A 27,531-nucleotide genomic window follows, 5' to 3' on the forward strand; every position below is an offset into this window, starting at 1 on the left:
GGGCTATAGGACGGTGCTATATGATAGAGACTGGGCTATAGGACGGGCTATATGATAGGGACTGGGCTATAGGACTGGGACTGGGCTATAGGGCGGGGCTATATGATAGGGACTGGGCTATAGGACTGGGCTATAGGATGGGGCTATATGATAGGGGCTGGGCTATAGGACTGGGACTGGGCTATAGGATGGGGCTATATGATAGGGACTGGGCTAGAGCTCTGGGTGTTGGACTGTTGGGCTGTAGGGGACTAGGGCTTTGGGTGTTGGAGTGTGGCAGACTAGGGCTAGAGCTCTGGGTGTTAGACTGTGGGGGACTAGGGCTAGAGCTCTGGGTGTTAGACTGTGGGGGACTAGGACTAGAGCTCTGGGTGTTGGACTGTGGGGGACTAGGGCTAGAGCTCTGGGTGTTGGACTGTGGGGGACTAGGGCTAGAGCTCTGGGTGTTGACTGTGGGGGACTAGGGCTAGAGCTCTGGGTGTTGGACTGTGGGGGACTAGGGCTAGAGCTCTGGGTGTTGGACTGTGGGGGACTAGGGCTAGAGCTCTGGGTGTTGACTGTGGGGGACTAGGGCTAGAGCTCTGGGTGTTGGACTGTGGGGGACTAGGGCTAGCGCTCTGGGTGTTGGACTGTGGTGGACTAGGGCTAGAGCTCTGGGTGTTGGACTGTGGGGACTAGGGCTAGAACTCTGGGTGTTGGACTGTGGGGACTAGGGCTAGAGCTCTGGGTGTTGGACTGTGGGGGACTAGGGCTAGAGCTCTGGGTGTTGGACTGTGGGGGACTAGGGCTAGAGCTCTGGGTGTTGGACTGTGGGGGACTAGGGCTAGAGCTCTGGGTGTTGGACTGTGGGGGACTAGGGCTAGAGCTCTGGGTGTTGGACTGTGGGGGACTAGGGCTAGAGCTCTGGGTGTTGGACTGTGGGGGACTAGGGCTAGAGCTCTGGGTGTTGGACTGTGGGGGACTAGGGCTATAGCTCTGGGTGTTGGACTGTGGGGGACTAGGGCTAGAGCTCTGGGTGTTGGACTGTGGGGGACTAGGGCTAGAGCTCTGGGTGTTGGACTGTGGGGGACTAGGGCTAGAGCTCTGGGTGTTGGACTGTGGGGGACTAGGGCTAGAGCTCTGGGTGTTGGACTGTGGGGGACTAGGGCTAGAGCTCTGGGTGTTGGACTGTGGGGGACTAGGGCTAGAGCTCTGGGTGTTGGACTGTGGGGGACTAGGGCTAGAGCTCTGGGTGTTGGACTGTGGGGGACTAGGGCTAGAACTCTTGTGGTTTAAATGAAGCGTGTGAAGCAGTCAGCAGAAACAGCTTTAATAATTGACCAGTGCAAAGCTCCATCTGCCCAGGTGTCATCCCAGGCCCATCAACATCGACACACACACACACGCACACACAGGAACACACATCCCAACATTAGTAGTGCTAAAATATTTATCAGCCCGAGGTTTCAGCCTGGCCGCCCATTCTCTGAATGATGCGTCATGGGTAAATATGAGGCCTGCGGTGGCTAAAGCATACTAATAACTGCAGAAAACATCCATTACCACCAAGGGTGGGTGGGTGTGTGTGTGTGTGTGTGTGTGTGTGTGTGTGTGTGTGTGTGTGTGTGTGTGTGTGTGTGTGTGTGTGTGTGTGTGTGTGTGTGTGTGTGTGTGTGAATCCTCTCCATGGGTAAAGGGTTTACATGTAAAGTGGTTTGACCTACCAAACTACACCTTACACATTCTGCTGTACTCAGCACTTTACTACAACACTATCTGTTGTCTGATAATATAGTGTTTACTATTTATAATACATAAATATTTATAATACACAATGTTGTCTAGTAAACTGTGTGTGTGCGTGTGTGTGCATGCTACCTTGCCCAAGTTGTTGTGTTCCGCTGCGATCTCTCTGTAGAAGAAGTAGACATAGTTCCCATAATCCACTGCATGCAGGAAATGGGGCTCTGGAAGAGAGAGGGGACAGAGGTTTTGTGTTGTCACGTCTCTTTTTTTCTCTCCCTTGATTTCTACCTCTGTCTATACATAACTACCTCTGTCTCTCTCCGTTCTCCTTCCCTCTCCCTCCTTCCCTCACTTCTCTCTCTCTCTCTCTCTCTCTCTCTCTCTCTCCATCCATCCTTAATATTTCAGTGTTCCTGTAATAGCTGCGTGTAACAGAGTTGACCTAGATAGTGTGACAGGGCAGAGCTACAAGACGTCTTCGCAGGACATGGACAGAGTCTGCTGTCACCACACACTGCTGTGTTTACCTTTCAGCCATTTGGAGTCGTATTTGATGGTCCTGAGGGCCGAGCCGTCACCCATACTACGGTAGATCACTGCGTCGCTCGCCAGGAAGTCAGCAACCGTCGCCGAGTACAGCTTCCCATCTGAAACAACACACACACAGGTCAGACAAACACATTCCATTCTGTCATACTGGACATGTGGATCTAACACCCTGGTTCAAACTGTTTGTTTACAGACTGACTTATGAACCCTAGTTGCTATGGCCACAGTGTGTGTGTGTGTGTGTGGTCATACCAGCGAACAGAGCGACGTTGGTCTGCTTGGCGTCAAACGGGCATCGTGCCAGTCCGCTGATTTCCTCCCCGTCAAACTCCAGGTTATCCAGCTACACACACATGCACGCCGTTAACAAAGACACACAGATGGCATAGTAAACAATAGGTGCTTATGGAGGCAGAGCAGGAGGAAGAGAGAACGTTTCTTACCCTGTAGTACCGGCACATGGGGTTGAAGCCGTTTGTTCCACAGATGAACACCAGGTCATCATTTCTGGGAACCAGAACCTTGATGTAGTTATGACACTCATCCTGGAGGAGGGGAGAGAGAGAGAGAGAGAGACAGAGAGAGAGAGAGACAGAGAGAGAGAGAGACAGAGAGAGAGAGAGAGAGAGAGAGAGAGAGAGAGAGAGAGATCATATAATAAACCGTTTAGCTAGTAGCTATAATGGTCGCCATAGCCAGTAGCTATAATGGCAGCTATAGCCAGTAGCTATAATGGCAGATATAGCCAGTAGCTATAATGGTAGCTATAGCCAGTAGCTATAATGGTAGCTATAGCCAGTTGCTATAGCCAGTAGCTATAATGGTAGCTATAGCCAGTAGCTATAATGGTAGCTATAGCCAGTAGCTATAATGGTAGCTATAGCCAGTAGCTATAATGGTAGCTATAGCCAGTAGCTATAGCCAGTAGCTATAATGGCAGATATAGCCAGTAGCTATAATAGTAGCTATAGCCAGTAGCTATAATGGCAGATATAGCCAGTAGCTATAATGGTAGCTATGGCCAGTAGCTATAATGGTAGCTATGGCCAGTAGCTATAATGGTAGCTATAGCCAGTAGCTATAATGGCAGCTATAGCCAGTAGCTATAATGGCAGCTATAGCCAGTAGCTATAATGGCAGCTATAGCCAGTAGCTATAATGGCAGCTATAGCCAGTAGCTATAATGGCAGCTATAGCCAGTAGCTATAATGGCAGCTATAGCCAGTAGCTATAATGGCAGCTATAGCCAGTAGCTATAATGGCAGCTATAGCCAGTAGCTATAATGGCAGATATAGCCAGTAGCTATAATGGTAGCTATAGCCAGTAGCTATAATGGTAGCTATAGCCAGTAGCTATAATGGTAGCTATAGCCAGTAGCTATAATGGTAGCTATAGCCAGTAGCTATAATGATATAAGACATTATGAGGTGAGAAGTAAAGCCGAGAGTAGAGAGTCTATAGTAGTCAGTAGAAAGGCAGTGTATAGTAATTATAGAAACATAGTATATTAGTAAGTATAGTAAAGTCTTACTCTGTGTTTCCCCTTCATGGCACAGTTCTTTCTGTCTGCCTCGCCTGACCTCCATGTTAACTTCTGTAAACACACACACACACACACACACACACACACACACACACACACACACACACACACACACACACACACACACACACACACACACACACACACACACACACACACACACACACACACACACACATTCAGGCAAGCACAAACATACACACTTTAGCATTTGTGATTTCCCACACTGGACAACTTGTTAAAGCTGTTGATAAGTCATTGATAATAATCTGCAAAAAATGTCATGTCATTACATGAAGATGTAAGGGGGGATCATAGCTATATTCAATCAAATTCACGAGTTTATTTAAAACCTATGTTTAACCTTTTATCATGATTGGCGTCTTGACGGATTTGTCCAAAATCGTGTTACATAAAACATCACTTTTCTGACCTTGCATTTATGGCAGTGGAAGTTGTCGATATATCATATACAGTTGAAGTCAGAAGTTTACATACACCTTAGCCAAATACATTTAAACTCAGTTTTTCACAATTCCTGACATTTAATCCTAGTAAAAATTCCCTGTCTTAGGTCAGTTATCACCACTATTTTAAGAATGTGAAATGTCAGAAAATTGTAGAGAGAATGATTTATTTCAGCTTTTATTTCTTTCATCACATTCCCAGTGGGTCAGAAGTTTACATACACTCAATTAATATTTGGTAGCATTGCCTTTAAATTGTTTGACTTGGGTATAATGTTTTGGGTTGCCATCCACAAGCTTCCCACAATAAGTTGGGCGAATTTTGGCCCATTCCTCCTGACAGAGCTGGTGTAACTGAGTCAGGTTTGTAGGCCTACTTGCTCGCACACACTTTTTCAGTTCTGCCCACACATTTTCTATAGGATTGAGGTCAGGGCATTGTGATGGCCACTCCCAATACCTTGACTTTGTTGTCCTTAAGCCATTTTGCCACAACTTTGGAAGTATGCTTGGGGTCATTTGGAAGACCCATTTGCGACCAAGCTTTAACTTTCGGACTGATGTCTTGAAATGTTGCTTCAATATATCCACATAATTGTCCTTCCTCATGATGCCATCTATTTTGTGAAGTGCACCAGTCCCTCCTGCAGCAAAGCACCCCCACAACATGATGCTGCCTCTCCCGTGCTTCACGGTTGGGATGGTGTTCTTCGGCTTGCAGGCCTCCCCCTTTTTCCTCCAAACATAATGATGGTCATTATGGCCAAACAGTTCTATTTGTTTAATCAGACCAGAGGACATTTCTCCAAAAAGTACGATATTTTTCCGCATGTGCAGTTGCAAACCGTAGTCTGGCTTTTTTATGGCGGTTTAGGAGCAGTGGCTTCTTCCTTGCTGAGCAGCCTTTCAGGTTACGTCAATATAGGACTATTTTACTGTGGATATAGATACTGTTGTACCCGTTTCCTCCAGCATCTTCACAAGGTCAATTGCTGTAGTTCTGGGATTGATTTGCACTTTTCGCACCAAAGTACGTTCATCTCTAGGAGACAGAACGCGTCTCCTTCCTGACCGGTATGACAGCTGTGTGGTCCCATGGTGTTTATACTTGCGTACTATTGTTTGTACAGATGAACGTGGTATCTTCAATTGACTCCAATTGACTCAAATTATGTAAATTAGCCTATCAGAAGCTTCTAAAGCCATGACATCATTTTCTGGAATTTTCCAAGATGTTTAATAATAATCTGTCTGTAAACAATTGTTGGAAAAATTACTTGTGTCATGCACAAAGTAGATGTCCTAACCGACTTGCCAACACTATAGTTTGTTAACAAGAAATTTGTGGAGTGGTTGAAAAACGAGTTTCAATGACTCCAACCTAAGTGTATGTAAACTTCCCACTTCAACTGTATTAAGCAGTAATCAGTTCAGTTAGACATTGAACTTTAACCCTGTAAGAAACCTGGATCTAGCTGTTGGGCAGTTTTTTTTTTAAATCGAGATATCAGAAATGAGGTGTAACCATTTCTTGTCTCCTTATGTTACGGGGTGAAAACTGTTTTTATGGGCACACAAATCCAAAATAATGTATATGATTGCAAAAGTTAATGCTTCTAACCGAAAGAGTCACCTTACCTTGATACTTAAAACCTAAATTGATACTGTCATTAACATGGTTCTTCAATAATTATGCTTAATACTTGTTGGGTGCGCATTTGGTGTCCAGCTGATTAGGTACACCGTGATATTTTCACACATCATCATCTGATCCAGGAAGGAATTTTCTGAATGACAGTCAAGTGCTGAACGAACAGCTGTTGTGATAGAGCATGCAATGTAACAACAGCCCGAGTGCTGGAAAAATGAATATTTTGGGGTCTCATTCGTTACACCGGTGAAGAGTTGTTCCTGGATCCACGTTGGATCTAATATCCCTTGTGAATTGATGCTGATCATCTCTTGTTTTCTGCTTGATTTACAGCAGGGTCTCGTTAGATTTAACAGAGAAAACTTTTATGTAATGAGTTCATGTTTTCATATGTTTTGTGCCTCCGATTGGACATGGAGTCTACTGTGCGCAGCTGTGCGCAACACCAATGATATTCCTATGAATTATTCTGGATATAATGACAACAAATTACACAGCCTAGTGGCTTATTGACATTATGATCTGGTAATGAAATAACGTGACAAAGACAACAAAAAATTCTCCATGTTATACCTTCAATTTTAAACAATACAAGGGGCTTGAAGTAGCCTACTTGAAATAAAATTTGGAGCTCAGAAATTCAAGAACTGGAATAGGCCTACCTTGAAAATCAGACATTTCCTCAATTTGGTGCTTGAAAAGTATTTTTAATTATTGTAGCCCATTTATAAGTTCTCCTGCTCCCTTATAATTATCTGTGATTTCATTTTTGATCCGTTTTTGTGAGAGATGTGGCCACAGTTTCCCACGCTTCAATAGAATTCAATTGAAGGGTGTTGCAGTACTCTGTTGCGGTAAAACCATGTGCAGCTTCCCATACAAAGTCTTCCATTAAAAAAGGAACCTGTTTTTTGGTCACTTTCTCATTGTTAAACCAGGGATGGTGAGATTAATGCTACCGTTATTCATGGCTTTATTATGTATCCCTGCGTCAACCACATAGGCTACAGAAACATCTCCATGTATGCATCCAATCTATTTCATCTTTTTATTTTAGTTTCAAACCACTTTGAAATGTTGATCCCAATGTCACACATTGGCCCCATTATTTATAGAAAGAACCATTTCCCCTCTCATTTATAGCCTGTTAATTATGTGATTGATGAGGTCGTTTTTTCTACAGAAGACTTGTGTGTAACTCAGTGAGTAACTTGTGGTTAGACAGACAGACAGACAGACAGACAGACAGACAGACAGACAGACAGACAGACAGACAGACAGACAGACAGACAGACAGACAGACAGACAGACAGACAGACAGACAGACAGACAGACAGACAGACAGACAGACAGACAGACAGACAGACAGACAGACAGACAGACAGACAGACAGACAGACAGACAGAGACTCAAAGACAGACAGACTTACCCTGTAGGGAATGATCTCATTCCTGTAGGATTCTCGGAGACTCACTAGATACACCTGGTCTCTGCCAGCGATGAACAGTGTATCCTGTATCTTGGTCATCAGTTGGAAGTCCAGTCTGTGTTGTGACTCGTTCCCCGACGGACGACCTCGGAACACTGGGTACTGCCGCGAGACTGAAACACACATACACACGTTAGATATCACACACGTGTAAGCTTTCAGAGTGCTACACACACACTGACTCTGAGGGCCACACACTATCAATCAGGTTATTGATTAAGCGTAAACATGTTGTGTGTTACAGCTTTATAGAAATCTCTCAGTAGTGTAATTCAGGCTGCTGATACAGCACGGTGGTGTGTGTGTGTGTGTGTGTGTGTGTGTGTGTGTGTGTGTGTGTGTGTGTGTGTGTGTGTGTGTGTGTGTGTGTGTGTGTGTGTGTGTGTGAGAGAGAGAGAGAGAGAGAGAGAGAGAGAGAGAGAGCGAGAGAGAGAGAGAGAGAGAGAGAGAGAGAGAGAGAGATGGTAGGCCAGGTCAGCAGTCTTTGTATTCCCTGTGTACATCACAGAGGAAGGGAATCTAGTTAATGCCTGAGCTGACGATGGACAGGATTGATTTTATACAGGGCATACTATGTCTGATCAGTCAGCACATTACATTACCATGAAGACCTTACAGTACACCATCAATACACTATTCACTGATACACATTACCATGAAGACCTTACAGTACACCATCAATACACTATTCACTGATACACATTACCATGAAGACCTTACAGTACACCATCAATACACTATTCACTGATACACATTACCATGAAGACCTTACAGTACACCATCAATACACTATTCACTGATACATGCAGGACAATGGGACACATAATTCAAGACAACAGGGTGCAGCATAAAAGTTGATTGGAAATTAAATTGTACTGAGACATGATGCTGCTGTCTTGTGAGTTAGACTAACCTGAGTGTGTGTGTACGTGCAGCGTGTATGTACTCACAGTGTGCATCAACAATGTCCAGGGGTATACTGTCCTCTGGGAAGCTGGCAGACAGGGTGTGTGTGGCTGTAGCTAGCAGTATGCTGAGCAGAAGACCTGCTCTCCAAACCATGACTGTTGCTGCTTTTGGTCTGAGACCACTCCTTCCTGCCTGGTTCTCACCCAACAAGATGTTACCTGGAAACACAGAGACGATCAGTCATGAAATACAGAAATACACACATGGTCAGGAAAGTCCAGAACTAACAGATTTCAGTATTGACACTAAATACCTATATATTCTAAATCGCCAAAGAAAATAATATTTTTCTCTGTCATTTCCTGTAATCGCTCTCTATATCTCTCTTACACATACACACACACTCCATTTTTCTCTCTGAACCTCTTTTACATGTAAACTGTTTTTACCAGGGTCTATTGTACCAGGGTCTATTGTACCAGGGTCTGTTGTACCAGGGTCTATTGTACCAGGGTCTATTGTACCAGGGACTATTGTACCAGGGACTATTGTACCAGGGACTATTGTACCAGGGACTATTGTACCAGGGACTATTGTACCAGGGTCTATTGTACCAGGGTCTATTGTACCAGGGTCTATTGTACCAGGGTCTATTGTACCAGGGACTATTGTACCAGGGTCTATTGTACCAGGGACTATTGTACCAGGGTCTATTGTACCAGGGTCTATTGTACCAGGGACTATTGTACCAGGGACTATTGTACCAGGGTCTGTTGTACCAGGGTCTGTTGTACCAGGGTCTATTGTACCAGGGTCTATTGTACCAGGGTCTATTGTACCAGGGTCTGTTGTACCAGGGTCTATTGTACCAGGGTCTGTTGTACCAGGGTCTATTGTACCAGGGTCTGTTGTACCAGGGACTATTGTACCAGGGTCTATTGTACCAGGGACTATTGTACCAGGGTCTGTTGTACCAGGGTCTATTGTACCAGGGTCTATTGTACCACGGTCTATTGTACCAGGGTCTGTTGTACCAGGGTCTGTTGTACCAGGGTCTGTTGTACCAGGGTCTATTGTACCAGGGTCTGTTGTACCAGGGTCTGTTGTACCAGGGTCTGTTGTACCAGGGTCTATTGTACCAGGGTCTATTGTAGATCACATGATTGAATGTTTAGTGGTTTCAAGTTGAGATCATTTATGACATGAGCAGTACCTCGGACGGCCTGATCAGCTACTGTGTGTGTGTGTGTGTGTGTGTGTGTGTGTGTGTGTGTGTGTGTGTGTGTGTGTGTGTGTGTGTGTGTGTGTGTGTGTGTGTGTGTGTGTGTGTGTGTGTGTGTGTGGGTGAGTGAGAGGCAGCAGCCCTTTAGAGACGGCGTGTGTGCATATTAATGAACGTCCAGTCAAATATTTATAAGACAAACAAATTATTCATGTGGACAGTCTGAACGGATATACACAATTTACCACTAGACAACACACACACACACACACACACAGGGAGATGGATTAGCCAGCAGCACACTGAGACACACACACACACACACACACACACACACACACACACACACACACACACACACACACACACACACACACACACACACACACACACACACACACACACACACAGGGAGATGGATTAGCCAGCAGCACACTGAGACACACACACACACAAAAGTGTGCACACAAGCAGAGTATCCCAGAGTACCACTGATGAGCATGTCATCTCTTTGCGCACATGCACGCACACACGGCTACACACACACAAACCAGTATTGACACGTTTTCAATTAGCCCAAGGTCCACCTGCTTCAGAGCAGAGCTAGCTGGCAGCAGCCGGTGTGTCTGTCTGGCCAGCCCATTAGTATCTGATTGATCCAGTCAGGATGTATACCTCACTAGGCTTATATACATGTTCACCTATATGAACTATTATACTAACTACACCAGCCTCTATAGGTTAACACACCACTGCAGTTTACCTGTGGAACATTATATTATATCTTTAGATCTAAGGAATATTAGATGTCAGCACAGATGACCAATGAGAATGAGGATGTCTGCGGGGGGATCGGATGGAACAATCAACACACTGCAGGCTAAATCTACTCTCCCTGTCTAATACTGTTAGCTGGCTGAATACACACAGCCTTAGATCTATGGTATCTATCTGGCTGTTAAAGTGGCCTGAGGAGGGTTATATCAATGTGGTGATGACAGAGACAGAGAGAGACAGAGAGACAGAGAGAGTCAAACCAAGCAGTATGACTGGCAGTGATGCATCACCAGCCACTATGGAGGTACACAGGCACTACTGCTGGGATGAACCAGCCCAGTGCCAGCTGGCAGAGCAGATCTGCTCTTCTCTTCAATTAGTGGTTTTAGTGGAGAAATTAGAGTTCTGATGTTTCACCAATCAGAGCAGAAAGATCTCTCTGATGATCTAACACACATCGATGAGGCTGGCTACAGGATATCCCATACACACATGATTCACTGATCCATACCGAACAATTCATATAATCTATATAGAACGATTCACAGATCTATACCGAACGATTCATTGATCTGCAACTGTCAGCAATTTCATCCCTCACCCTAATCAGTGGAGAAGAGGAATTTATATAGTGGAGAAAGAGAGAAAAGTAGAGACAACTACATGGGGACATGCTGCTTTAGCTACTTAAAGGGGTAATGTGAGATATTGGCAATTAAGACCTTTTTCTACTTACCCAGAGTCAGATGAGTTCATGGGTACAATATGTATGTCTGCATGCAGTTTGAAGGAAGTTGAAGGTACAGTGCCTTCAGAAACTATCCACACCCTTTGACTTTTAAATTTTTTTGATGTGTTACAAAGTGGGATTAAAATGGATTTAATTGTCTTTTCTTTTTCAATTATCTACACAAAATACTCTGTAATGACAAAATGGAAGAAAATTCAACAACAAAAAAATCTATATATGGAAAATAAACCACTATTCAACCCCCTGAGTCAATACGTTAGAATCACATTTGATTACAGGTGTGAGTCTTCCTGGGTAAATCTCTAAGAGCTTTGCTCACCTGAATTGTACAATATTTGGCCATTATTCTTTAAAAAAATTATCACGTTGGTTCTTGATCATTGCTAGACAGATATTTTTAAGTTTTGCCATAGATTTTCAAGCCGATTTAAGTCAAAATTATAACTAGGTCACTTAGCAACATTCAATGTCATCTTGGTAAGCAACTCCAGTGTATATTTGGTCTTGTGTTTTAGGTAATTGTCCTGCTAAAAGGTGAATTTGTCTCCCAGTGTCTGTTGGAAAACAGACTGAATCAAGTTTTCCTCTATGATTTTGCCGGTGCTATTCAATTAATTTTTATCCTAAAAAACTCCCTAGTCCTTGCTGATGACATGCATACACATAACATGATGCAGCCACCACCATGCTTAAAAATATGACGAGTGGTAGTCAGTGATGTGTTAGATTTGCTCCAAACATAACACTTTGTATTCAAGACAAAAAGTTAATTTCTTTGCTATTTTTTTTTCCAGTATTACTTTAGTGCCCTACTGCCTATTCTGTACAGGCTTTCTTCTTTTCACTCTATCATTTATGTTACTATTGTGGAGTAACTACAATGTTGTTGATCCATCCTCCGTTATCTCATATCACAGACATTTTACACACTGTAACTGTTTTAAAGTCACCATTGGCCTCATGGTGAAATCCCTGAGCAGTTTCCTTCCCTGGTCTTTGTGGTTGAATCTGTGCTTGAAAATCACTGCTCGACTGAGGGACCTTACCTATAATTGTATGCAGGTGCGCATCTTTCACTGGGGACGGGGGGAATATGTCCCCTCCACATTCTGAAATTGCATTTTTGCCCCCCCCCCCTTTTATCATCACAAAAACGAGGCCGTGGTGTGCTCTAGGACCATGTGGATGCCTCTGAGAGGTCAGGTAGGCTTTTTGGAGTGTTTATCCGACTGGATAAAAAAAACACATTTAAAAAAAACACAAGTTATGTCCCCCCACTTCTAAAACCAAAGTTGCGCCCCTGATTGTATGTGTTGGGTACAGAGATGGGGTAGTCAGTTAAACACTATTATTGCACACCGAGTGAGTCCATACAACTTATTATGTGACTTGTTGAGTACATTTTTACTCTTGAACTTATTTAGGCTTGCCTTAACAAAATAGTTGAATACTTATTGACTCAAGACATTTCAGCTTTACCGTTTTTATTAATTTGTAAACATTTCTAAAAACATAACTCCACTTTGACATTATGGGGTATTTATTGTGTGTAGATCAGTGACAACAAATATCAAATTAACACATTTTAAATTCAGGCTGTAACACAACAAAATGTGGAAAAAGTCTAGGGCTGTGAATACTTTCTGAATGCACTGTAGTTTCACCAGTCATTGCTAACTAGCAGTCTACCAGAACAGCTAGCATGCTAGCTTAATTGCCCAAATCTGGAAATATCCCCGCTGCTGCTGTTACTCTCCCTGCAATCCAGACCTTCAAATCAATTCCAAAAAGTTGTCCTAGAGAAAACGTCTTGTTTCCAAATGGTTCTCGAGACAACAACTGATAATTAAATATCTAAGAATGAATATAGATACAATCAATAAAGTATAAACCCTGGGAAAATGATATGAACATTATAGAGCATTACTATACTGCCTCAGGGCTGCCTCAAGATACAACAAGGCTCCTTTCACAGGTTAATCATTTATTCACAGGTAAATCATTAATCTCCCTTGTTAAGGATTATTTTGATTTATTTTTCCTTTCTTTCTAACTCTCTTTTTCTCCCTTCATTCCCTATCCTTTCTCTTTTTCTCTCTCTTTCTTTTCTTTCAAGACTCTCTCTCTCTCGCTCTCTGTTATTGTGGAACACTTGGGCTGTAACTTCCCATGATGCCTAGCAGTGGAGTAGCAGTTTTTCCTGAGCAGCTCTAATGTAAAACAGAACAGAGAGGGAGAGGAAAGGGAGACATGGAGGGGTCAGCCTGCTAAAATTACCCTCAATCTGAGGCCAACCTAGCATGTTCCCTATTCACTATCCTATTCCTACCCTGCAGAGTGTTTGTGTGTGTATGTGGGGGGGGGCTCAACAGGCCCTGAGACGCAGGAATAGAGCTAGTCACGCAACTCTGTCCTGTTCAGCCTTCCCCCTCCTTCTCGCTCTTCTCTGTCTGTTATTACAGGCTTTTCAGTATCCTACAATCACTCTCCCACTGCTGAGGTTGTTGGCTCAGACTCACGCTGTTTAAACACCAAGAGGAGGGTGTGTGTGTGTGTGTGTGTGTGTGTGTGTGTGTGTGTGTGTGTGTGTGTGTGTGTGTGTGTGTGTATAGTGTGTGTGTATAGTGTGTGTGTGGCGGGGGTTGTTGGCTGGTTGTTTATTATTGGCAGGATCTGCACCAAGTTGCCTTACGAAGCTTGTTCTAGTTGCAGTGTTTCAATCACAAAACCTGACCAACACCTATATTGTGGTAAAGTTGCACAAGGTTAACAAAGAACTTACAGACTGGGAGCAGCAATCAGTGTGGACAGGACTTCCTCTCTCTGCATATATATATCAGTATCTGTCAAAGGTTTTACAACACCTACTCATTCAAGAGTTTTTCTTTCTTTTTTTCTATTTTCTACATTGTATAATAACAGTGAAGACATCAGAACTATGAAATATCACATATGGAATCATGTAGTAACCAAAAAAAGTGTTAAACAAATCAAAATATACACTGCTCAAAAAATAAAGGGAACACTTAAACAACACATCCTAGATCTGAATGAAAGAAATAATCTTATTAAATACTTTTTTCTTTACATAGTTGAATGTGCTGACAATAAAATCACAGAAAAATAATCAATGGAAATCCAATTTATCAACCCATGGAGGCCTGGATTTGGAGTCACACTCAAAATTAAAGTGGAAAACCACACAACAGGCTGATCCAACTTTGATGTAATGTCCTTAAAACAAGTCAAAATGAGGCTCAGTAGTGTGTGTGGCCTCCGCATGCCTGTATGACCTCCCTACAACGCCTGGGCATGCTCCTGATGAGGTGGCGGATGGTCTCCTGAGGGATCTCCTCCCAGACCTGGACTAAAGCATCCGCCAACTCCTGGACAGTCTGTGGTGCAACGTGGCGTTGGTGGATGGAGCGAGACATGATGTCCCAGATGTGCTCAATTGGATTCAGGTCTGGGGAATGGGCGGGCCAGTCCATAGCATCAATGCCTTCCTCTTGCAGGAACTGCTGACACACTCCAGCCACATGAGGTCTAGCATTGTCTTGCATTAGGAGGAACCCAGGGCCAACCGCACCAGCATATGGTCTCACAAGGAGTCTGAGGATCTCATCTCGGTACCTAATGGCAGTCAGGCTACCTCTGGCGAGCACATGGAGGGCTGTGCGGCCCCCCAAAGAAATGCCACCCCACACCATGACTGACCCACCGCCAAACCGGTCATGCTGGAGGATGTTGCAGGCAGCAGAACGTTCTCCACGGCGTCTCCAGACTCTGTCACGTCTGTCACGTGCTCAGTGTGAACCTGCTTTCATCTGTGAAGAGCACAGGGTGCCAGTGGCAAATTTGCCAATCTTGGTGTTCTCTGGCAAATGCCAAACGTCCTGCACGGTGTTGGGTTGTAAGCACAACCCCCACCTGTGGACGTCGGGCCCTCATACCACCCTCATGGAGTCTGTTTCTGACCGTTTGAGCAGACACATGCACATTTGTGGCCTGCTGGAGGTCATTTTGCAGGGCTCTGGCAGTGCTTCTCCTGCTCCTCCTTGCACAAAGGCTGCTGCTGGGTTGTTGCCCTCCTACGGCCTCCTCCACGTCTCCTGATGTACTGGCCTGTCTCCTGGTAGCGCCTCCATGCTCTGGACACTATGCTGACAGACACAGCAAACCTTCTTGCCACAGCTCGCATTGATGTGCCATCCTGGATGAGCTGCACTACCTGAGCCACTTGTGTGGGTTGTAGACTCCGTCTCATGCTACCTCTACAGTGAAAGCACCGCCGGCATTCAAAAGTGACCAAAACATCAGCCAGGAAGCATAGGAACTGAGAAGTGGTCTGTGGTCCCCACCTGCAGAACCACTCCTTTATTGGGGGTGTCTTCCTAATTGCCTATAATTTCTACCTGTTGTCTTTTCCATTTGTACAACAGCATGTGAAATGTATTGTCAATCAGTGTTGCTTCCTAAGTGGACAGTTTGATTTCACAGAAGTGAGATTGACTTGGAGTTACATTGTGTTGTTTAAGTGTTCCCTTTATTTTTTTGAGCAGTGTATATTTTATATTTGAGATTCTTCAAAGTAGCCACCCTTTGCCTTGATGACAACTTTGCACACTCTTGGCATTCTGACAACCAGATTCATGAGGTAGTAACCTGGAATGCATTTCAATTAACAGGTGTGCCTTGTTCAAAGTGAATTTGTGGAATTTATTTTCTTGTTAATGTGTTTGAGCCTATCAGTTGTGTTGTGACAAGATAGGGCTATCTTCTGTATAGCACACCTATTCGGTAAAAGACCAAGTCCGTATAATGGCAAGAACAACTTAAATAAGCAAAGAGAAACGACAGTCCATCATTACTTTAAGACATGAAGGTCAGTCAATCCAGAAAATTTCAGTGCAGTTGCAAAAACCATCAAGCGCTATGATGAAACTGGCTCTCATGAGGACCGCCACAGGAAAGGAGGACCCAGAGTTACTCTGCTGCAGAGGATAAGTTCATTAGAGTTACCAGCCTCAGATTGCAGCCCAAATAAATGCTTTACAGAGTTCAAGTAACAGACACATCTCAACATCAACTGCGTGAATCAGGCCTTCGTGGTCGAATTGCTGCAAAGAAACCACTACTAAAGGACACCAATAAGAAGAAGAGACTTGCTTGGGCCAAGAAACATGAGCAATGGACGTTAGACCGATGGATATCTGTCCTTTGGTCTGATGAGTCCAAATTTGAGATTTTTGGTTCCAACCACAGTGTTTTTTATGAGACACAGAGCAGGTGAACGGATGATCTCTGCATGTATAGTTCCCACCGTGAAGCATGGAGGACGAGGTGTGATGCTGTGGGGGTGCTTTGGTGGTGACACTGTCTGTGATTTATTTAGAATTCAAGGCAAACTTAACCAGAATGGCTACCACAGAATTCTCCAGTGATATGCCATCCCATCTGGTTTGCTCTTAGTGGGACTATTATTTGTTTTCCAACAGGACAATGACCCAACACACTTCCAGGCTGTGTAAGGGCTATTTGACCAAGAAGGAGAGTGATGGAGTGCTGCATCAGATGACCTGCCCTCCACAATCACCCAACCTCAACCCAATTGAGAGAGTTTGGGATGAGTTGGACCGCAGAGTGAAATTGACAAGTGCTCAGGATATGTGTGAACTCCTTCAAGACTGTTGGAAAAGCATTCCAGGTGAAGCTGGTTGAGAGAATGTCAAGAGTGTGCAAAGCTTTCATCAAGGCAAAGGGTGGCTACTTTGCTAAAAATATATGTATTATTCTACAATGTAGAAAATAGTAAAAAATAAAGAAAACATGTTGAATGAGTAGGTGTGTCCAAACTTTTGACTGGTACTGTATATTTAGTCCAGCTTCTGTGATTGTTGGGCATACTGTATGTATAGTTATTTATCTTGCTCTCGTTTTCTCTGTCCATGTCCATCCATCTTTCTCTCTCCCTCCCCTCCCTCTCTCTATTCTCTCTCTCCCCTCCCTCTCTCTGTCTATTCTCTCTCTCTTCCCTCCCTCTCTCTTTCCATTCTCTCTCTCTTTCCATTCTCTCTCTCTTCCCTCCCTCTCTCTTTCCATTCTCTCTCTCTTCCCTCCCTCTCTCTTCCCTCCCTCTCTCTTCCCTCCCTCTCTCTTTCTATTCTCTCTCTCCCTCCCCTCCCGCTGTCCCATTCTGCCTGTAGAAACAACACCAGAGCAGTCTCCTCACCTGCAGGTCAGTACAACTGGGGCTGTGGAGGAATTGGCCCAATCAAGTGTGGTACACAATAAGACTGCAGTAATGTAACCCCCATGACCCCACCCTGTGTGTTGTTGTAAATACCCCTCCATCAGTATGACCAGGGTGAATAGAACACCACTGAACAATAGATGCCGCTCCAGGGGCAACTCTGTTTGTCACCCAGCCCTATGTTACACACACAAACACACACACACACACACACACACACACACACACACACACACACACACACACACACACACACACACACACACACACACACACACACACACACACACACACACACACTTGTTTTACTATACTTGTGGGGACCAAACAATTGATTCCCATTAAAAATCCTATTTTCCCTAACCTTTAAACACTTAACCCTAATCCCAAACCCTAATTCTAATCCTAAACCTAACCCCTAAACCTAAAATATATTTTTTCCTTGTGGGGCCATCGAATTGTCCCCACTTATCCAAAGTTGTATTGTTTTAATATCCTTGTGAGGGCTTCTGGTCTCCACAAGGATAGTAAAACCAAAAACACACAGCCACACACACACAACGTAGAGGAAATCAGATAACCTCAGTACAAACTGTAGTATTACTTCTACTGGATTTCACTGAATACAATTACATTTTACTTGTAGCATTCCCTGTGTGTGTGCAAGTGTCTGCCTGACTACGCTCGTGCATGTGTGTGTATGTGTGTTCAGCCATGCCAAATTGGATGTACTAAATAACTTTGTTGTCCTCATCAGGGCTTTGGGAAAGTAATCAGTTTGTGACCGAGCAGCCAGACGATTAGCAGACCTCCATCAGAGCAGACTAGAGAAACCATTACTGCTCCCTCTCCTTCACTTCAATAACAACATGAGCCAGTCATCTCAGTATTTACTGAGGATTACATCTGAAGAGCCTGACTTGTTGCTACAGAGAGTTGGCAGAGAAAGAAGGCTGTGCCACCTCACACCATCCCTCCCTCCTCTCTACTTCCCTCCTTTCCTCCCCCTTTCCTTCCCTTCGTGTGTAGAGGGTTATAAGAGGAGAAAGACAGTTGTCTCTCTCCTTCCCTCCTTTACTCTCTCTTTCCATATACCTTGGTAAGAGGGGGCTTGTAAGAGGAGAAAGGCTCCATGGTAGTTCAGCTGTAGTGAAACACAAAGGCCAGAGCTGCGGGTGTGACGGGAACAATAGAGGCATTGGGCTGGGCTGTACAATGGAGCTACCGCCCCTAACACTGTCCAACACTCTGGGGGTTAGTAGTAGTGGCCCTTCACTGGCCCAGCTCTCTGGGGGTTAGGGTTAGTAGTAGTGGCCCTTCACTGGCCCAACTCTCTGGGGGTTAGGGTTAGTAGTAGTGGCCCTTCACTGACCCAACTCTCTGGTGGTTAGGGTTAGTAGTAGTGGCCCTTCACTGTCCAACTCTCCGGTGGTTAGGGATAGTAGTAGTGGCCCTTCACTGGCCCAACTCTCTGGGGGTTAGGGTTAGTAGTAGTGGCCCTTCACTGTCCAACACTCTGGTGGTTAGGGATAGTAGTAGTGGCCCTTCACTGGCCCAACTCTCTGGGGGTTAGGGTTAGTAGCAGTGGCCCTTCACTGTCCAACTCTCTGGGGGTTAGGGTTAGTAGTAGTGGCCCTTCACTGGCCCAACTCTCTGGGGGTTAGGGTTAGTAGTAGTGGCCCTTCACTGGCCCAACTCTCTGGGGCGTTAGGGTTAGTAGTAGTGGCCCTTCACTGTCCAACTCTCTGGGGGTTAGGGTTAGTAGTAGTGGCCCTTCACTGTCCAACTCTCTGGTGGTTAGGGTTAGTAGTAGTGGCCCTTCACTGGCCCAACTCTCTGGGGATTAGTAGTAGTGGCCCTTCACTGACTCAACTCTCTGGGGGTTAGGGTTAGTAGTAGTGGCCCTTCACTGACTCAACTCTCTGGTGGTTAGGGTTAGTAGTAGTGGCCCTTCACTGGCCCAACTCTATGGGGGTTAGGGTTAGTAGTAGTGGCCCTTCACTGTCCAACTCTCTGGGGGTTAGGGTTAGTAGTAGTGGCCCTTCACTGGCCCAACTCTCTGGGGGTTAGTAGTAGTGGCCCTTCACTGTCCAACTCTCTGGGGGTTAGGGTTAGTAGTAGTGGCCCTTCACTGGCCAACTCTCTGGGGGTTTGGGTTAGTAGTAGTGGCCCTTCACTTGCCCAACTCTCTGGGGGTTAGGGTTAGTAGTAGTGGCCCTTCACTGTCCAACTCTCTGGGGGTTAGGGTTAGTAGTAGTGGCCCTTCACTGGCCAACTCTCTGGGGGTTAGGGTTAGTAGGAGTGGCCCTTCACTGTCCAACTCTCTGGTGGTTAGGGTTAGTAGTAGTGGCCCTTCACTGTCCAACTCTCTGGTGGTTAGGGTTAGTAGTAGTGGCCCTTCACTGTCCAACTCTCGGGTGGTTAGGGTTAGTAGGAGTGGCCCTTCACTGGCTAACTCTCTGGGGGTTAGGGTTAGTAGTAGTGGCCCTTCACTGGCCCAACTCTCTGGGGGTTAGGGTTAGTAGGAGTGGCCCTTCACTGGCTAACTCTCTGGGGGTTAGGGTTAGTATTACTGGAGTTAACAAACATGATTGAAGGAGTTGAAGTTGGTTAATTTCATATTCAGCACAATATTACTTTGTAGGGAAACACCAGAGGGTGTTTGGTACTGGCGCAACACCAGAGTGGGTTTGGTACTGGCAACACCAGAGTGGTTTTGGTACTGGTAACACCAGAGTGGGTATGAGTCTGGCAACACCAGAGTGGGTATGAGTCTGGCAACACCAGAGTGGGTATGAGTCTGGCAACACCAGAGTGGGTATGAATCTGGCAACACCAGAGTGGGTTTGGTACTGGCAACACCAGAGTGGGTTTGGTACTGGCAACACCAGAGTGGTTTTGGTACTGGCAACACCAGAGTGGGTTTGGTACTGGCAACACCAGAGTGGGTTTGGTACTGGCAACACCAGAGTGGGTTTGGTACTGGCAACACCAGAGTGGGTTTGGTACTGGCAACACCAGAGTGGTTTTGGTACTGGTAACACCAGAGTGGGTATGAGTCTGGCAACACCAGAGTGGGTTTGGTACTGGCAACACCAGAGTGGGTTTGGTACTGGCAACACCAGAGTGGTTTTGGTACTGGTAACACCAGAGTGGGTATGAGTCTGGCAACACCAGAGTGGGTATGAGTCTGGCAACACCAGAGTGGGTTTGGTACTGGCAACACCAGAGTGGGTTTGGTACTGGCATCACCAGAGTGGATATGAGCCTGGCAACACCAGAGTGGATATGAGTCTGGCAACACCAGAGTGGGTATGAGTCTGGCAACACCAGAGTGGGTATGAATCTGGCAACACCAGAGTGGGTATGAGTCTGGCAACACCAGAGTGGGTTTGGTACTGGCAACACCAGAGTGGTTTTGGTACTGGTAACACCAGAGTGGGTATGAGTCTGGCAACACCAGAGTGGGTATGAGTCTGGCAACACCAGAGTGGGTATGAGTCTGGCAACACCAGAGTGGGTTTGGTACTGGCAACACCAGAGTGGGTATGAATCTGGCAACACCAGAGTGGGTATGAGTCTGGCAACACCAGAGTGGGTTTGGTACTGGCAACACCAGAGTGGTTTTGGTACTGGTAACACCAGAGTGGGTATGAGTCTGGCAACACCAGAGTGGGTATGAGTCTGGCAACACCAGAGTGGGTATGAGTCTGGCAACACCAGAGTGGGTTTGGTACTGGCAACACCAGAGTGGGTTTGGTACTGGCATCACCAGAGTGGATATGAGCCTGGCAACACCAGAGTGGATATGAGTCTGGCAACACCAGAGTGGGTATGAGTCTGGCAACACCAGAGTGGGTATGAGTCTGGCAACACCAGAGTGGGTTTGGTACTGGTAACACCAGAGTGGGTATGAGTCTGGCAACACCAGAGTGGGTATGAGTCTGGCAACACCAGAGTGGGTATGAGTCTGGCAACACCAGAGTGGGTTTGGTACTGGCAACACCAGAGTGGGTTTGGTACTGGCATCACCAGAGTGGATATGAGCCTGGCAACACCAGTGTTGTGGGTTTGGTTTGATACTCGCAACACCAGAGTTGTGGGTTTTGTACTGGCAACACCAGAGGGGGTTTGTACTGGCAACACCAGAGAGGGTTTGGTACTGGCAACACCAGAGTGGGTATGAGTCTAGCAACACCAGAGTGGGTTTGGTACTGGCAACACCAGAGGGTGTTTGGTACTCGCAACACCAGAGTTGTGGGTTTGGTACTGGCAACACAAGAGTGGATTTGGTACTGGCACAACAAACACCAGAGTGGGTTTGGTAGGCTATTGGCAACACCAGAGGGTGTTTGGTACTGGCAACACAAAAGTGGGTTTAGTACTGGCAACACCAGAGTGGGTTTGGTACTGGCGCAACCAACACCAGAGTGGGTTAGATTCCAGCGTGGGCCATATACTGAATATATGTGTTTACTTAATGTAAGTCAAGTTGCTGCTATATGCTAATTCAGCACCTACATATTCCTGAATATATTGATATATTGCTGGGTTTGACCAGGGTGAATGGGGGATCATTTTACTGGATTACTGTTACCCTTAAAACAAGGGTTTACAATTATATTCAACTTTCCATATCATTTCAGTCACAAAAAAGTCTAGTTCTTGTGATATTATGTGTGTCACATAATAATCAGAATGGCATCAACTATTTGCTCATTTTACCAAAAGAATTTGTCTAACTAAACGAGGCATGGCCCTCCTAAACACTACATACAGCGTGTGAATATTGACTTGAATAACTTCTCTTCCCGACACAGTCCTTCCACGGCTGTCATTCAATTAGCTGACTCTATTGCGCCGATTCGTTCATTCTCCCACGTTAACCCCTACACTACCGCACCCCAACTCCCCCTAACCTTAACCCATTCATCCTATCACTGGATTAGAACACAGATGTTCAGGGATCCAGAGCTGCGGGACAATCTGGCTATTTACCCTAGCGGACAGGGCAGGCTTTCTAGTGCCGGTGGACCCAAGCCACATCCCGGCTCCACAACACCTATTGTCCCGGCTGGGAGGGAACGCATTCAACATTGATCTGTGCTAACCTTTACACTCCACATGAAATGCGAAAGACAACAAAGACGTGAGGGAGAGCAGAGGAGTGACACACCAGTAATGGGGAGAGGAGAGAATTGATTGCTCCGCTAATGCATGGATGCAGGGATGGGCTCGGCGGCGGGCGCATTCTCTAAAAGCTCCCTGCCACGGCGGACGGAACGAAGGCTGATTAGTTCACAGCAGTGGCGGTTCTAGAGCATTTCAACTGGGGGGGCCAAGCTGGGGCCAGTTGTACTGTTAGAGGGGCCAGTTACATTAGACGTTATTGTTGTCATATTGTTTTCTTCACTGCATTGCAGGCATTAGCAGGCAAAAGACCATGTTCATAATCATCATCGTTGCCACTGTCTAATAATGGATGTAAAAAAAGAACGATCGCAAAAATTAGTTATGCAAAAATTATTTCATACTCCACATTTAGGGGGGCACAAAGGGGTCCAAAATTGTTGTCACAGGGGCACTGGCCCCCCTTGCCCCCCCCCCAGAACCGCCCCTGGTTCACAGGAAACACTGATTTATTTAGGCTAATCAACCATCCCTATTTACCAACATGTTTAGACGTGTATCTTACTAAAATACAATCTAACAACAACTGAAATGAACCATTGGATAACACGTATAGGTAGTCGCCTACCTATCCAACCTAACGCCAATAACTAATAAAACATCTCGTTTCACAATCACAATGAAGGTGCAATTTCGCTGGTCATGTTCTGTTGATCAGTACCAAAGTCCACTGTGTGAGAATGGGAAAGTTCACATCTTATTCCCATTGCTTACATGCCTATACACCGTAACGACCCCCCCAACACAATGTGAGAAACGCTTCCTGATCAACAATCAGGGCTCATCCATCTTATCTTATCTGCGCCACAGTATTAGAACAATAGTGAACTATTTTATTCTGTGTAAATATAATGATGTTTATCTGCTCATCTATCTATGAGAGGACAACAAACTAATTACGCTATTACTTTATTCACTCCAACAATAAAGTGCTGTTATCTGAAATCTATTGTGAATTCTGTACCAATCTCTATAGGACGAAAACTACAGCCAAACAAATGTAGTCTAGATAATTAACAGAAAGTCCAATGCCCAATTAGAAGAAAATATATTTTAACAAACCCATTTTACGCACTTTTCAAACGGTTTAACATGAACACTAATATCCTACCTTGTGGTTCCAAAATGATTCATGAAAGCGTATCGCAGATCTCCTTCGAATCCCAATGAAGGCTATATTCTCTATAACGTTCATCCATTATAATAATTCCATTTGGTGGAGTTATAAACGTATATAATTCCTTATTCCCAGGGCCATATGGTCTCCACACTTCTCTTTTCCAGTCGCGGACCGCGGACATGAATTCAGAGTCGCGGACTCCTCTCTCTCTCTCTCTCTGCGTCCTTGGGCCCGGCTCAATGCTCACTGATCTTCAAAGCTCAACCGTGATCAAATAGCGCTACAGTCCCCTCGTACCTTCATTCCCCACCCCCTTTGCTATTAACTTTAAAACCAGAGGGAAAACGTAAATAAGAGAAGTGCGCTTTCCGTTCAGCACTGAGCGCGCACATAGAACAAATCAGGCAAAAGAGATACAAGCAGAACGATAATGTTTCATAAACTATGATTATATAGGCTGCAGCCCATACGAAGAAAGCCCATGTATAAATAGCCCGGTCGACAACTATTTTTGTAGTATTCACCACTTGTGCAGGGCACCCCTACAAGCCGACTCAGTTTGCAACAAATACAACCTTTCCCCTTCAGTTTGCAAGGGCACTTTCGCTGCTCGTTGCTGATTTAAAGAATAAACTCACCTCATCGGGTATATATGTTTTGTCCTTTTTAGTTTCTATACAATCACAAAATCACGAATAGTCCAACTGGTTGCTGTTAGCTTGCAGTGGGCAGCCAGAAAAACAATCTAATGCACGGCAAATGGTGTAACTCGATCCATACTGAGTCAATCCATCACACAGCGCTCTGCCTGTCTTCCAATAGGCCGCGCTCTCGCTTCAGTCCCTCCCACATCTCTCTCCCTCTCCGCGTCTCTCTCTCCAGGGCTGTGGGTTTTGGCGACTCTCCCTCCCGACCGCTTTCTTTCCAACGAGAGAGAAAGAGAAAAGAAAGAGGAGAGGCCCCCACCTTCCCACATGACCCTGCCTTGCCCCCCCTCTCCTTTCTCCCATCCCCCACAGCCAGTAAGTGAAGCCCGTTGGTAAATCTTTTCAGCAGAATTGTTTTTGGAGGGGGAAAGGGGGACTTGCTGAGAAAGGAACTATCTTTAAACCATTTAACTCCAGTCTGCTATACTGGACTGCAGCTAGCCTAATGCTATGACTTTTATACACCAACTTGCAGTTGTTGAATGCAATAGACCAAATGCATTTTTATGTATGAAACTTAGACATCGTTTTTCATGCACTTTACCCATGTGTACCCTTTCTGCCATTCCACAAATGGATCCCACAGTAAATCTGTGCATCACGCAACGATCCTGATGGATTTCAACGTTTTTCTTTAACACACCAGTAAGTAATGCCCTGATCTAACAACAATACACACACACACACACAAATGCAGAGCCCAGCGCTGCACTGAACTGAACAATTTGTATGGCCTATGGTAATAAATTCTTACAATTTGTTCCATTAACCCAGTTTGTCAGTGAGAATCACATCAGAGGGATAACGAAGGTCTGCAGAGGGCTAGCTAGGCAGAGACGAGGGGCGAGGAGTGGAGAGGAGAGGAGGGTTGTGGATGGGGAGAGGAGGGGAGAGATACAGACAGAGAGATGCACTGGAAATAGACACAAATACAGTTACAGTCTATCAGAACTGAAGGAAATCCCCCACAAGCCCTTACATTACTCAGACCCCAGGACTCACTGACTCAATGTCTATGACATGGCTCACACATTACTATACGATGATTCAGTCACTCCTATAACATGTTTCATTCACTCATATAACATGCCTCACACACTCCTATTAGATGCTTCAGTCACTCCTATAGCATGCTTCAGTCACTCCTATAACATGTTTCAGTCACTCCTATAACATACCTCACACACTCTTATAACATGCTTCAGTCACTCCTATAACATGCTTCAGTCACTCCTATAACATGCTTCAGTCACTCCTATAACATGGCTCACACACTCTTATAACATGCTTTAGTCACTCCTATAACATGCTTCAGTCACTCCTATAACATGGCTCACACACTCTTATAACATGCTTCAGTCACTCCTATAACATGGCTCACACACTCTTATAACATGCTTTAGTCACTCCTATAACATGCTTCAGTCACTCCTATAACATGGCTCACACACTCTTATAACATGCTTCAGTCACTCCTATAACATGCTTCAGTCACTCCTATAACATGGCTCACACACTCTTATAACATGCTTTAGTCACTCCTATAACATGCTTCAGTCACTCCTATAACATGGCTCACACACTCTTATAACATGCTTCAGTCACTCCTATAACATGCTTCAGTCACTCCTATAACATGCTTCAGTCACTCCTATAACGTGCTTCAGTCACTCCTATAACATGCTTCAGTCACTCCTATAACATGCTTCAGTCACTCCTATAACATGCTTCAGTCACTCCTATAACATGCTTCAGTCACTCCTATAACATGCTTCAGTCACTCCTATAACGTGCTTCAGTCACTCCTATAACATGATTCGGTCACTCATCAAATCTGAAAAACTGTGTTCAAGCAGCCGATGATTCTCGATGCACATTTGGAGAATCAGAATGTTTGTCTGTTTGAGTGTGTGGGTCTCTCTCTCTCTCTCTCTCTCTCTCTCTCTCTCTCTCTCTCTCTCTCTCTCTCTCTCTCTCTCTCTCTCTCTCTCTCTCTCTCTCTCTCTCTCTCTGTGTGTGTACAGTATGTGGTGTGTGTGTGAGAGAGAGTGAGAGGGGGAGAGGGAGCTAGACAGACAAAGAGATATAGGGGGCTGGGAGGGGAGTGAACGTCCTTATTGACCGTGTCAAGTCATTCTAGGGCCACTTACCCAAACAGTGGCCGTCCATTTGCAACACATTAGTAGTTGGTGGGGCTGCAGGTAGCCTAGTGGTTAGAGCGTTGGGCCAGAAACCGGAAGGTTGCTAGATCGTATCCCCCGAGCTGACAAGGTAAAAATCTGTTGTTCTAACCGTGAACAAGGCAGTTAACCCACTGTTCCTAGGCTGTCATTGTAAATGCGAACTTGTTCTTAACTGACTTGCCTAGTTAAATAAAGGTTAAATAAAATAAATAAATGTATGTAAACCCCCCTCACACATACTCTGCCCCCCCAAAACACACCTCCCCTCATACACACACTCTGCCCCACCTCCCCCTCACACACACACTCTGCCCACCTCACACACACACTCTGCCCCCCCACCTCCCCCTCACACACACTCTGCTCCACCTCCTCCTCACATACACACTCTGCCCCCCCCACCTCACACACACACACTCTGCCCCCCCACCTCCCCCCTCACACACACACTCTGCCCCCCCACCTCCCTCTCACACACACTTTGCCCCCCCCACCCCCCCTTACACACACTCTCCCCCCCCACCTCCCCCTCACACACACACTCTGCCCCCCACCTCCCTCTCACACACACTTTGCCCCCCCCACCCCCCCTTACACACTCTCCCCCCCCACCTCCCCCCTCACACACACTCTGGCCCCCACCTCCCCCCTCACACACACTCTGCCCCCCTACCTTCCCACACACACACTCTGCCGAACGACCTCCCTACAACTCACACACTCTGGCCCCCCCATTAGTAACTGTGAAGGTGGTATTTCCATGTGAATGGTTCGACAGGAAGAGCTAGTTTACACTGTTGATGTGTCTGAACCCATGCTGGCTCTCTGGCCACTGATTCACTCTCTCCACTGATTCACTCTCTCTACTGATTCACTCTCTCCACTGATTCCCTCTCTCCACTGATTCACTCTCTCCACTGATTCACTCTCTCCACTGATTCACTCTCTCCACTGTTACATATCAAGACTGTTTCAAGGACAGCTTTTTTCCATC

General features: G+C 45.5%; 1 protein-coding gene across 1 annotated transcript in view; it reads right to left on the reverse strand.

The window, feature by feature from the left end:
* The window catches only part of LOC106587727 (semaphorin-6D-like), a 174,360-nt gene that overhangs the window by 21,553 nt on the left and 125,276 nt on the right, over positions 1 to 27,531 (reverse strand). Inside the window, 7 exon segments of the mRNA XM_045708723.1 lie at positions 1,858 to 1,946; positions 2,253 to 2,372; positions 2,527 to 2,617; positions 2,718 to 2,819; positions 3,807 to 3,869; positions 7,366 to 7,538; positions 8,376 to 8,552. Coding sequence (XP_045564679.1) covers positions 1,858 to 1,946; positions 2,253 to 2,372; positions 2,527 to 2,617; positions 2,718 to 2,819; positions 3,807 to 3,869; positions 7,366 to 7,538; positions 8,376 to 8,552 — 815 coding nt within the window.

This window comes from Salmo salar, chromosome ssa26, assembly GCF_905237065.1.
Source record: "Salmo salar chromosome ssa26, Ssal_v3.1, whole genome shotgun sequence".
NCBI lineage: Eukaryota > Metazoa > Chordata > Actinopteri > Salmoniformes > Salmonidae > Salmo > Salmo salar.